The sequence below is a fragment of the Larus michahellis genome, chromosome 1, assembly GCF_964199755.1.
Source record: "Larus michahellis chromosome 1, bLarMic1.1, whole genome shotgun sequence".
Taxonomy (NCBI): domain Eukaryota; kingdom Metazoa; phylum Chordata; class Aves; order Charadriiformes; family Laridae; genus Larus; species Larus michahellis.
Window position 1 is genome coordinate 78492020 of NC_133896.1, and position 13603 is coordinate 78505622.

The following is a 13603-nucleotide window of genomic DNA, read 5'->3' on the forward strand; positions in this document are numbered from 1 at the left end:
GCTGCATTGCGAGATTTTTCTCTCTGTCTCACCACTGAATAATACCGGTTTACAAAGAAACAAGCACTACTAGCCTCAGATCATATCCAACATAAACTTGGGCTCCAGCTGAATGCTTACCACACTGCCTAGCACAAAATTAAGCTTCGTTTGCTTGCTACGCTGAAACTGCCTGCGGCAACTGCTGTTCAAAAGGCACCTGACTTCCTGAGCAAAGCAAAACAACACGTAAATTATTGCAGTAGCTGAGCTCTGACTGAAACAGAGAGAGGATGTAGTGTCCAGCACAGTGATATAAATCAAAACAAGGAGAGATGAGAACTTCTATCCCTGCAGCCCTGGATAATTCGGTCAAACAGGATGTGATGAGATAAGGCTGTGTGTGGCCTTGCACACCACCCAATTAATTACATTTGTGATAAAGGAAACAGAACACAGAGCCTTGCTTGCCCAAAGAGGGGAGGGAAAAAAATACCCAACCCAACAACAACAAAACTTAAAAGGCTGGTTCTGCTCCCGCTAGTCTAGGGGTGGCCAACTTGGGAATTGAGCCTGAGCCACAGGCAACTCGTGCACAGCTCCCACACACAGGCTACTTCACAAGGCCACCAGCCTTGGACTGACAAAGTGACTACTGCGTGATTTACATCTCAGCTGGGAGAGAAAAATGAGCCAGCAAGGGCAGCAGAGATTGACACTGCCAGGTTGCCCTGGGACTGAGCCACACACTAGGCTGGCCACAGCCCTCAAAGGAACAGTGCAATTCCTGGGGAGTCACTGTTATTTCCCATGCGGGAACTGCTCCCAGAGCTCCCATTCTCCTGACTTTCCAAGACACGTGGCGTGTGTTTCACAGCTTCCCAAACAGATGAAGGTTGTGGCAGGGTGAAAATGGTTAGCCACTCTCGTGCTAGCAGCAGCAGTCGCCAGGAGTCATTCCCAACAGGCACAGAGCTGGTTAGAAAGCAGTGAACCACGGGGCTATCGCAGAATCACCAGTAGTGTTAGCTAAACATGTTTAAATCACAATTGTCCCTTCAAGTATACACAAGTGTAGACACTGACTGATAAAAATTACTTGAGTCATAGCAAACCAAGCTAGAGACAGAAATAGATGATGCTTAGCATCTTTCCAAAGAGTATTATTCCCTTAATTATTAAAGGGTATGGAACCTTTAATAGCAACCTAAAAAAGTCTGTCTCCTAAACCCTCTGAAAGTCAGCTGTCCTGAAAATTTCACCATTAGACTCAAAAGCCCCCCATCTTGCCTATAGAAAAAATTATACCACAAAAACCTAAGCAAACCACCCAATGACAAAATCAGACTGGGGGCAAAATCCAGACAAGAATTTCAAGACAAGAAGAGGTGAACTTCAAAAATAATTTGTGATTGCAAGTAGCGTGACTTCAGAGGGGCTCATGTCTAACCCTGGAAGTCAGGCGTCTTTTCAGTCTCTCCTGACAAGTAACACGAAATTGAGAGACTCATTATGTCCATTTTATGATATCCAAATCAAATTCTTATTTCCTAATCCTGCTTCCTGTTCATGACATCTCTCAACCTCTTGTCTAGGACTCAAGGGTAGGTGTCCCAAAAAAACACTCAGAACTGTGACATACTTAGCTTCCGTGATATTAATGGCAGAATTTCACATGAACTCAGGCAGGAGACAGATATTTGCGAATCTCACCCAAAGCAGTGAAAATGTTTAGCTCCAAAACTATACCCAGTCTGCAAGAAAAGAAATAGCTGAACCTGGGCTAAGAGGCTTACAACAGAATAGACAGAAGCACTGACCACACAACCCACAGACACAGCCAGATTTCTGCATTTGCAGTGCTTGCTGGTGACCTGTGTTGCAGGCATGACCTGCCCAGCCAGGGCTAAGCCCTTTACTAAAGCCTCAAGACAAAAGCAAACCACAAACAGGCAGAACAGGTATATAAAATGGGACCTCAATTCAGTCATCCAATTAAGCATGTGCCTTGATTTTAGTAGTAGTTAGATGGCAGCTTAAAGGTGTTTGATACTTTTGATAAACCAACGCCTGAGTAAAGTGAAGAACAACCACGAAACATCTATGTCATACGAATGAACCCTACTCATGGCTACCAAAAAAAGCCACACCGTCTTGGAGTATTCAGAAGCCATTCCAGCTCAGTTTTGGAGTACATGCCCCACCTGGAACATGCACTAGGTGAACATTCAATGCTTACAGCTAAGATGATCGCTTCTTGAGGGCTGGCACTGAGGAAAGTCCACCTGATTTGGTTTTCCGTAAAGGAGTTTGAAATTACCTAGCAGACAAACAGACACCAGCCATTTTAGCCAGATTCCAGTTCTCCTACCACTTTGATACAAGAGACAGTAGGGCCGTCTTCAACTCAGATTAGTGTAATTTTGAGGTCAGAACTCTTCCCTCTCAATTGTGGCATAAACACACTGTCATTTCTAAACTGCTAAACATATAGGGACTTCACAGAAAGCAAGTGAAAAATCATGAGAACCTGTAAGTACAACCACAACCAAATGGGAAACACTAAGCAAAAAAAGAGGGGAAAAAAAAAAAAGAAATGCCAAAAGCTGAAAAACACAGGTTAAACTTGCCCCCAGATATTACAGGAAAGCACGAACCTTCCGATTTATCTCTTTGCCCTTCCAGACCCTTCTCACCAGGAAGGTCAACAGGTTATATACCTTCTGCTGGATTAATCTACAGGAGAACAAGGGCAACTAGCCAAGCAAAACTAGACTCTTAAAGGGACACAGCCAGCCACAGACTTGTCTCGTTTTTAAAACCTGTTCTTACGAATAAAACCTGTGACCAAAAAAACAGTGGAAAGAGATGCTGCTTCGCTATTTTTCAGTTAGCTTACCGGGCGGATAGAAACAGTGATTTACATTGTTTTCCCCGCACAGTTATTTTCTTCCATTTGCATTGATCCTTCACAAACAAACAGGGGTAGGGAAATAAATAGTATTTTATTTATTTATAGACAGATAAATAAAAGATCAATGAAAGTACTTAAAGAAAATCTTCTTATGCAAACCTCTCTCTTACACCTCCCTTTTTTTTTTTTCCCCCTAAACTGACAAGATTTTCAAACCAAGAGAGCCTCTCAAAATCCTGCTAGTCTGGTATCAGTAAGCTTTATTTCAAGGACCTGCTATGGAGAAGTACGATCAGGTAAGATGAACATAAGACACATCAGCAAATCCTCCTTTCCATTTCAGTATCCACCTGCTCAGTGCTCTCTTGACTTTTCCTCCTTCAGTTAAAGCAGTCCTGGTAACAAGACGTTAGACTTTGTCTGGACATCTGTCATTAAATGGCTACCATTGGGGTGCACTTTGGGGTTGAAGGGGTGCACTTTGAGGACTATGCTAATTTATTTTCTCTTTGGCAATAGCAAAGCAGATGCTTCAAAGGCTTATTTCCAGGCTCTAAAAGCCACTGGCACTCACATCCTAGAAGTACAGCAAAGTAAAACACCTACCCTTTGGCAATCATATTCTAACAAAGGTAAGAACAAGGTAATTATAAACATACAACGGAACAGAAAAACAGAGCCAGTGACTCAGCCAGTGGCACCGGGAACTGGAAAACCTGCCCCTCCCTAGCAGGAAGACGTCTAATTCATATGGTGTTAAAAAACAAAGGGGAGTGACTGCATCATCTCCAGAAAAAGGAGGACCCAAGGGGCAGGAACAACAACAACAAAAAAAAAAAAAACACACCCAAAAAGCGAAGAACCCAAAACACCACCTCCAAACTGTTTCTAATAATCTAGTCTCAGATCTTGCAACCAGCTCCACGCAGGCAAATTCCTGACAAGGCTCTACAAAGGAACATGTTGGGCATTTATTTAGCATGGTGGTGGACATAATGCAGAAGTTGGAGAGAGAGAGAGAGGAGCATACACTACTGTAAATCTTGATAAACTTGATTGCTCTTCAAAGGAGGGCAGAATTGCCATGAAGTTAGGGAATGAAAAGAATATAGTGCATGACGTAATAGGTTTAGATTTAGAATAGCATTTGCGACTCTCCAAGGAAATCATAGCTGAAAAATTACTTCAAATTGGCTTTGGTGAGTACCGGTCATATTATTAGAAAATTAACTAACGGCTTCAAAACTAAGCGGAACCAACAGGTACAGGGGGCATTTACTGGGTTGCTGCAGGGATCTTTGCCTGTCGGGATTTCTTTAACATCTTAATTAGAGATCTAAGGCCGAATAAAGGGAATGATAAGGAAATCTGAAGGTGATACAGAATGAAGTCCACAAACACCAGTGGATGGAAACAACTCAAAGGCATTCAGACAGCTCAAAAACAAACAAGAGAAGCAGCAGGGACAGATAAGACTATGTGGAAAAAGTAATGCAAAGAAATTGCACAAACAACAAAGGGGGGGGGAAGGGAGGGGGAGATAAATCAAGGAAAAAGCCCTGCCAGAAGCAGGAGCTAAAGACATGCAAGAGTGAGTATGCTGAACAAATAAGAGAGTTGTCTGCAAAGCAAATACTTCTAGAAAATGTAACTTTTGTCTGCTCACGCTCAGGTATCACTTCAGGCAACAGAGACACAAATCACCTCCAACACGTGGAATATTAGATCTCGTTCTGCATAAGGAACACAGACAAATTGAAGAAAGTGAAGAGTATAAAAACCAATCATTACGCTTAGAATAATAGACGTTGAAAAATATTAAAAGTTTCATCTTATTAGGAGATTGTAAGAACTTAGAAGGTGCAAATGCAGAGAGAGAATAAGCAATCATTTCACAGAAATACACACCAAGGCAAAAACTGTTGCAGTAGAGTAAGAAATTTTTTCTGACATCAGGCAGTGAAAAAGTTGCACAAGAAAATCCCTGGAAAATCCACTGCATAGCATTTACACAAAAAACCCAAATAAAACAACAAATGAACAAAAGAACAAATCTGAGCTATAGGGAAAGTATAACAGATCTTTAAAACAATGAATATTTGCTTTCTTAAGATACAGTTGTGGACAGATAAGACAGAAAATCATTTCACTATCACAGGAGCGACTGTAGACATGGTCCAAGGAACTACTTAAGGTGGGAAAAGATGGCAACGTTGCTAAGAAAGTATCCCTTCTTCCCCCGCTGCCCACCTCAGAGTAATTGCACGTCCTTCTGCAGACACACCAGCATTTATGTGACCGTATGATTAACTGGACTGGAGAACAGATGTGGCTGAAAACTAACTTGCTAGAAGAGGGTGTTACTTTTCGACTGGATCAGCCCCCTGGGCCGGGTCAGTAAACAGCAGTGCCAATACCCACGCCAGCAACAAAGAAAAGAGGTGTGACAAGTACAGAAATGGACAGCTTGAGGTCCTGTCTACAGCAGCGCCAGCCTAAAGTCTTCATGGACCTGCTGCTTGAGTTATGTTGTGACAGAACCAAGAGCTGAAAGATACAATTAGAAAAAGTCACATTTTTCCCAAGGAATGAAAGTTGTGAATGAGTATAATATCACTCCGAAGAAATATGCAAGCAGCATCTATTGTAAACTGTACTTTTCAGCAACCTTCTCAAAACTCTACTTACTGTATTCAAGCTCTGTGAAACAAATATCTGAGTACGAAAACCAACAGCAACTGTGATTTTATTTTAAACCACAAGAAAGATCCAGTGACATGGAGCCCTTCTCTTCAGCACTTGGCAGTACTACTTTCATACCATTGTACCACAGATGTTCTGTAATACATTAACATTAAAACGCTTACCACAGTAATAAGCTAAAATACTTTAATGCCATCAGTAAAAAAAAAAATCCAAAAGACGTAGGAGGAACCAAGAGAATGGAGAAATTCCTAACAACCATTCACATACACACTAATTGCGCCAGAGATCACCTCTGAGAGGAAACAAAGAATGAGCTGATACTCCAGTTTAGAGATGACAGACTTTGTTGCATGCTCAAGTTTGAGGGAACCATCCAGACCGGGGATTTAGGAAAATTCCGTAATGTGACTGAACCCAACTCCCTAAAGAGAACCAGAGAGTTCCTCAGCATCCAACAGCCCTAATAAAGAAGCCCCTCTGTATTCATTACAGCACAATCCAGCCTCTTCTCTGGCATGAGAAACAGCTATCAAGACCAAAAGGCTTTAACCGCACAGGTGACGGCACGGCAGCTTCAACCCTGCCCTAGCACTTGTCATGTACCCAGTCTGCTTTCCCTCTAGTTCTGTTCCTCTCGCTCCTCCCTGTTACTCTATGCCCTGTCCCACTGCCCACTGCCTTCTGCAGGTGAAGAAACAATAAAACTTCTTATATCTACAGACGGATGGACAGACAGATGAATGAATGCTCCACTCACTTCGCACACAGACAGCGCGATCAAGTCTAGGGGAAGCCGATGTGTTCTGAGTAATAGGAAACAAGAAAAAAAATAATCACCTTCCCTTTGCAGAGGATTCGCAGAACTCAAGGTTAGAAAGTAACATGAGTGTAACTTCAGGTTAAACAAAAGCAAAAAAAAAAAATTGGTAGATTGGTTGTGGTTGGGGTTTGGTCTATATGGGGTTTTTTTGGGTTTGATTTTTTGGGTTTGGTTGTTTTTTTTTTTTTTACTTATATATGACCATTCACTACAAAGTACTTTACAGAAGTTCTTAAAATATGCTGGATTACACTCCTTCCCCCTTCTACAAAAAAAAGCCCTATCTTCAGCATCCCATGCAAGGAACCATTTAAACGGAATTATCTGCATAAGATAAAAGATTACTTGGCAACGTGTTTTGTTTGGGTTTGCTTTTTTTTTTTTTTTTTTTTTTTACTTTAAATCCTTTCCAGGGGCATGCCACCAAAACTCAACTCTAACTTCAGACTAACTGATCTGGGAAAACAATATTGCCTCATCTTTTGGAAAATGCCCTGTAACAACCCTCACGCCTTCTCACGGATGGGTTTGCTTATGATTTTTTTGTTTTGTTGTTTTCCCCCCAAATCATCTTTCGTAATTTACATTAAAGTTTATTACAGAAAGTACTGATCCTTCTCTCCACCCTCCCTCAAGAACATCTCTACAAACGCTACAGAAACCTATATTCTTCCGTTAAAAGTGCTAGCAGTTTTCCGCCTATGCGACAAGCGACTGAGTTCCCCAAGTACCGGCGCCGGCAGCCCCTTCCCGAGGAGAAGCCGCCGGAACCTCCATTGAGGATGTTCCCATCGCTTCCTTTGTACGCTTGTGCCTCCTCTGTCGCACACGAGAGGGGCTCCAAACCCTCCCTCGCACCCCCTCTGCTGCGGGCACCCGCACCCCTTCCTTCACCCCGCGCGAAAGCCATCGCGAAATAGCCTGTCCCGACCTGAGCGAGGCAGGAGCAGCCGTTGTTCCGCAGGGGCGGCGGGGACCGGCTTCAAATCCTCCTTCTGCTCCAGGACGTTCTGCCAAAAGAGCGGATAAGGGCTGTTACTGCGCGCCTGCCCCTCGCTCCCGCCCGATCCCCACCCCGACCCCGCAGGGAGCGCGGCGGGAGCGGGCGGGTCAGCTTCTCGCTCAGCGTCGCCGCTGCCGAGTTGGAGAGAAAGAAAAGTTGCCGGGGAGCCGCGGCTGCCCTCGGGGCGGCTCCGGGGTGGGCCCTCGGGGCTCCCCCTTCCTCAGGTCCCGCAGCATCGGGGACGGAGCGAACAATGCTGGGCCGGGAGCTCCTGCCGGGCGGGGAGCGGAGCGGAGCGGGGCGGGGGGCGGGTCAGCCCGGGGCGGCGGGAGCGGAGGCACAAAGCGCACAAACTCACCTGAGGAGCGCGAAGCGGCCGGCGGGGCGGCGAGGAGGGGGCGGCGGCAGCCGCGGCTGGGCAGGAGTTCGGGAGGAAAAGGGAGGGTTTTTATTTCCCCTGGAGTTTGAAAGGAGGAAGTGAGGAATGCGAGGAATGAGAGTTGGTATGAAACGAACGCGGCCGAGGGAGGGGACTGCCGGCTAACGCAGGGGCTGGGACGGGGCTGGGGAGGGGACTGGCGCGGGGGGGGGCGAGAGAAAGGCTGAGGCGGAGTTGGGAACAAAACCCGGCGGGGCCGGGCGCTCCCCGGCTGGGGGCCGTGTGTGACCGGGGCGGAGGGAAGGCGGGCAATGGCCGGAAGAGGGGGCCCGCACGGGGGGGAGCAGAGGAAGGAAACTCCGGGCGGCCGGGGGGGAGCGGGGGAAGGGGGCGGCGGCGGCGCGAACGGCCGGGACGCCGCCGCCTCTAGGAATCGGCGAGGGCGGGCGCGGCGCCCGGGCGGGGAGAAGTTGGGAGTCCGCGGCCGGGACGGGCCGGCCTCAGCCGGGGGAAGAGCCCTGGAAACGGCGTCGCTTGCCTGGTGCTTTCCCGGGGACGGGACTCCGGCGCTGCCGGGATTCGGCGGCGGCCGCCCAGCAGCCGCCCGCTCCGAGCGCCGGGTGAGGGGGCTCTGCTCCCACGGAAGCCGTCCCCCCCCCGGCCTGGCACAGGGGCACGGCTCCCCGGGGTAGCCCCTTCGAGCCGGGCGCAGCCCGCTGACAACACCTCTTCGAAGCCCCTTAGGGATGTGTGATGTGATTTCCACCCAGCGTAGCTGAGCCACTGCAAAACAAACCGACCCCAACGCTGCAGAAGCGGTCGTAACAGTTTAATTGTCCCAGGAGCATCCCAGAAAGTAAACTACTCACTTAACAGCAAAGGGATGTCCTCTGTGGCTTTCCTCAATCGCTCTGCAGGTAATGGACCTTAAACCGGCTGCCCTTTTTCTGTGGAGGCTCCACACATCCCTTCTACCCCTCCGCCTTCAATTCCCCGTCCTCATCTGCAAAGCACATTCCACGACCCATCACTACATTGACAACGCACTGTGGCTCCAAGCACGCTCTGGCACAAAACTAGAGCAACCACCAAAGTAGGCAGTCCCAGCTTGGTAGCAGTCCTTTATTCTCCCACGCCTGTCAGACTTGCCTTGTGGCAGGTTGGTTCGAACTAGGTTTGATTGCTGGTCTGGTTCACTATGAAGCCGCTCTTTTCCTGTCCATTCAGCTTCAGCTCTCAGCTAACCTTCCCTGTATTGCATCTGTTCCCAAACCACAACTCTCTTTCGTGGCCTGCTGCGCACACAGCAATTGAGAAGAGGGCCACTGGGCTGTTTTCCTGGATGCCTGTTTTACCATGTCTCTCCACACTTTGCAGACACCATCTCTCTCTTCTTTATAGCAACAAATACAGAGTGTGTCTTCTCTGTTAAGTCCTAAAGGTCTTTCGTGGTCATTTACTACTGTCTCTTTTTCAATAGTCACCTCTGGTCAGTCTTCCACTGTGCTCCTGTTTAATTTTCATTTGTGTTCTTTCTCCTTTGCTCTTGTTACATTTGGAAATCAATCAATCATCATAAACACCCTAGAAAGCAGGACCATAATCAAAACCAAGCCCAGGGAATTCAGCCATATCTATTTGGAGCACTGTAACTGTGAGTGCTTTTCCGTGACCGTGTACCTTTCAATTATTTGAATTAATTTAATAAATTTAATCATTCAATTATTTAATTGAAATGAAAATCATTTAATTATTTGCACAACACCTCCCCCGCAACTTCAAAATCCCTTTTGCCTATCATGAGACCTAGAGAAGACTCGCTTAGGCTGTCGTGCTAAAATGCAGAGTATCATACTGATCAGCATTGCAACACTTTTTCTTAATAGTTCCTTGCTTGTCTGCCTCTGTTGTCTTTTGTCTAAAACGCGTTTAGAAAATTTTGATGGAGAATTGATCATTTTGTGCCATGCAGCACTAGGGGTCCAGACCCAAGTTATACCAGGCAAATAAGTAGTAACGCTAACTTGAAAAAAGAAGCATGTTGGTACAAAGCTTTAAGTGCATGCATACTAGAGTTTTAGCCACTTTACCTGCAGAAACCACCTAAAGTATTGAAATTTATCTCTTTTCCAAGGTGTATATGTACACTAGGAAAAAAATGACCAGCGCGGGAATGTCAACGAGCTGCACTAGCAAATGCTAACACTAGACTGAGAGCTGCACTAGGATTGGAAAGCCACATCCCCAAAACAACAGCAGTAGTAAAAGAGCAAGTTTAGTAATGTAACTACATACTATTGGCAGCTCTGGGCAGTGCAGCTACATCAGCAAAATAAACTTTTTCCTGTCTCCAGCAGGTGACTTTGTCACAGATGCCTGGTGTGCACATAACTACCTGTGGCAGAGTTATGCCACAGTTGGCTTTGTTTAAAACTTCAATACGTTGAAGAAATGGATTACGAAAAAGCTCAGCTTTTGGTAAGAAACCAAAACTAAAAAAAGTTTGTAACTCTTTCAGTTGCAGAGAAAAGACTGAAAACAGGACCTAAATGTGTCCTAAGGGCTCAGAAACCAGTTGGCAAAACCAATCACCTTCAAAAACTTAGTCTTGGGATTTGGAAGGCCAACTCCACTTCTGCACTTTTTTTTTTTTTAATTTTTTTTTTTTAAGTTTGGCAGTCCTGAAGATAACTGATACACATAATCCTTTTTAATACGCTTGCAATTCTTTTTCTTTGTAAGGCAATGGCAATGCAGCAATCATTTCATTTTATGAATACTTAAGAAAAAAGTTTTCTGATACAAGTGTAGGAATTGAGAGTATATACAATATAAATGCAGTGAAGTTACAAAATTCAGCTAAATTACTGGGGGAGGGGGTTGCTATATAAAGCCCTGTAATGGTCTCATTTAGCCACTGCTTCTACTAAGCCATATTTAAAAATATGTCATTCAATGCAAAACAAATATATGTTAAAGGTAGCTCACTTCTCATCACATCTGTTCACCTTGAATTCTAAGCCAGGTGTCATGATTATGTGACTAATGTATTGTCTTGCTCCCATTTCCCTGCAGAATCAACATAGCTCAAAGAGAAAGAATTGAAACCTGTTCCTTCCTGTGAATCACCACGCAAATTGTTTGTAGGACTCCAGTCAATTACAGTTGGAAACCCACTCAAGAGAACAGAGGGGTTTTGGTGTCGCTTTTGTTCGTGGTTTTGTTGTTTTTTTTTTTTCTTCTTTACTGATAGTAACATGTAAGCAAACTATTCTGCTTAGAACAGAAAGCAGAGGGAGTTGGGCAAGATGATCAGATTTAATTCCCCAACCCTATCTGTAGTCTATCTGAACGATTTTGATATGCAGCTTATAAAATAAAGTAATTTTTCACAGTAAAATAGTATTACTTTCCCTTTAATAAATAAGGGGTTCGATTCAATTAAGCATTAAAAAAAATCAATCCTTTGTTTTCTTCATAATTTTAAGCTGTTTTGCTGCAGACAGTGCAATGGTTTGCCTTGTTTGGAAATGTTAATTTAATCAAAGTAAATGATCACCAATTCACGGAATCACAGAATTTTTCAGAGTTGTAAGGGACCTCTAGAGATCATCTAGTCCAACTCCCCTGCTGAAGCAGGATTGCCTAGAGCACATTACTCAGGACTGCATCCAGGCAGGTCTTGAAAATCTCCAGAGAAGGGGACTCCACAACCTCCCCGGGCAGCCTGTTCCAGTGCTCTGTCACCCGCACGGTAAAGAAGTTTTTTCTCATATTTGATTGGAACTTACTATGTTCCAGCTTGTGCCCGTTACCCCTCGTCCTGTTACTGGGAACCACTGAAAAGAGTCTGTCTCCATCCTCCTTAAACCCACCCTTTAGACACTTGTAAACATTAATAAGGTCTCCCCTCAGCCTTTTCTTCTCCAGGCTAAAGAGTCCCAGCTCTCTCAGCCTTTCCTCATAAGGGAGATGTTCCAGTCCCTCAATCATCTTTGTTGCCCTATGCTGGACTCTCTCCAGTAGTTCCCTGTCTCTCTTGAACTGGGGAGCCCAAAACTGGACACAGTACTCCAGTTGTGGCCCCACCAGTGCAGAGTAGAGGGGGAAAATGACCTCCCTCGACCTACTGGCCACAGTCTTCCCTATGCAGCCCAGAATTCCATTGGCCTTCTTGGCAACAAGGGCACATTGTTGGATCATGGATAATTTACTGTCTACCAAGACCCCCAGATCCTTTTCTTCACAACTGCTTTCCAGCAGGTCCACCCCTAACCTATACTGGTGCCTGACATTCTTCCTCCCCAGGTGCAGGACCCTACACTTGTCCTTGTTGAACCTCATTAGGTTCTTCTCTGCCCAGCTCTCCAGCCTGTCTAGGTCACGCTGGATGGCAGCACGGCCCTCTGGGGTGTCAGCCACCCCACCCAGTTTGGTATCATCAGCGAACTTGCTGAGGATACACTCTGTCCCCTCATCCAGGTCGTTGATGAATGCATTAAACAATACTGGTTCAAGTATTGACCCCTGGGGGACACCACTGGTTACAGGCCTCCAAGTCGACCCTGCTCCATTAATCACAACCCTCTGAGCCCTGTCACACAGCCAGCTCTCAGTCCACCTCACTGTCCCCTTGTCTAGTCCATACTTCCTCAGTTTCCTAAGGAGGATGTTATGAGAGACAGTGTCAAAAACCTTGCTGAAGTCAAGGTAGATGACATCTGCTGCTCTGCCCTCATATAGCCAACCAGTTATAACATCATAAAAGGCTATGAGATTGGTCAAGCGTGATTTACCCTTGGTAAATCCATGTTGACCACTTCCAATAACTTCCTGCTCTTGAACATGCTTGGATATGACATCCAGAACAAGTCGCTCCATTATCTTCTCAGGGACGGAGGTGAGACTAACTGGTCCGTAGTTCCCTGAGTCCTCCTTCCTGCCCTTTTTGAAGACTGGAGTCAGATTGGCCTTCTCCAGTCCTCAGGCACCTCGCTTGTTCTCTATGACCTTTCAAAGATGATGGAGTGGTCAAGCAATAACATCTGCCAGCTCTCTCAGCACTCGTAGGTGCATCTCATCAGGGCCCATGGACTTATGGATGTCTAGATTGGCCAAGTGGTCTCTAACCTGATCTTCCTCTACTGGGGAAAACTCTTCCTCTCTCCAGACCTTCCCCCTTGCCTCCAGGGCCTGGGATTCGTGAGGGACAGCTTTAGCAGTGAAGACTGAAGCAAAGAAGGCATTCAGTAGCTCTGCCTTCTCTCTGTCTTCCACCACTAGGGTGCCCATCTCATTCGTTAGTGGGCCTACGTTTTCTCTAGTCTTCCTTTTTCTATTGATATACTGAAAGAACCTCTTTTTGTTATCTTTAACCGTGGTGGCCAAGACGAGTTCTGCTTGAGCTTTGGCCCTTCTAGTTTTCGTCCTACATCCTCTAGATTCCATCCTCTAGAATACATTCAACCATTTATGTATTCTTTAAATTAAATGTTAAATTACTTGAGTAGTTTACAGTTATAGTAGCCTTTACCTTAATGCATTTTGGTGAAGTTAAGTTTGCTTCTGGACTTTTCTCCCATTTTGGGACCAAAGAAGTGACCTCCAGTTTCCAGCAGGGAAAGAATAATTCCACATAGAACATATTAAGGGATGGAATGAGAAGACAAGAACTCTATATAGACTCTACAGTTCAAGAGATACAGGAGTAACAGTGGGTACAGGGTCTCTGCCTTCTTTCATGGCAGGACTTTCAATTCTTACTTCACAGTTGTAGCAGTCTGTTTCCCTGTTAGTAAGGAA

At 45.5% G+C, this 13603-nt stretch overlaps 2 protein-coding genes across 17 annotated transcripts in view; both read right to left on the reverse strand.

Annotated features, from left to right (window-relative positions):
* Positions 1-8087, reverse strand: part of TEAD4 (TEA domain transcription factor 4) — a 60111-nt gene extending 52024 nt beyond the window's left edge. For 2 of the 16 annotated variants that reach the window (XM_074588457.1, XM_074588411.1), the window contains exon 1: positions 7351-7665. The gene's annotated coding sequence lies outside the window, so the exon portion shown is untranslated. Of the gene's footprint in view, positions 1-2218; positions 2300-2636; positions 2670-4529; positions 4627-5143; positions 5441-6356; positions 6403-7350; positions 7681-7780 lie in introns of those variants that run through there. The other 14 variants (XM_074588346.1, XM_074588355.1, XM_074588357.1 and 11 more) reach the window with 14 other exon arrangements.
* A 563-nt stretch (positions 8088-8650) lies between these two features.
* The window catches only part of TULP3 (TUB like protein 3), a 39560-nt gene continuing 34607 nt past the window's right edge, over positions 8651-13603 (reverse strand). The window contains exon 11 of the mRNA XM_074588296.1: positions 8651-8804. Coding sequence (XP_074444397.1) covers positions 8773-8804 — 32 coding nt within the window. The 3' untranslated portion in view covers positions 8651-8772. The remainder of the gene's footprint in view (positions 8805-13603) is intronic.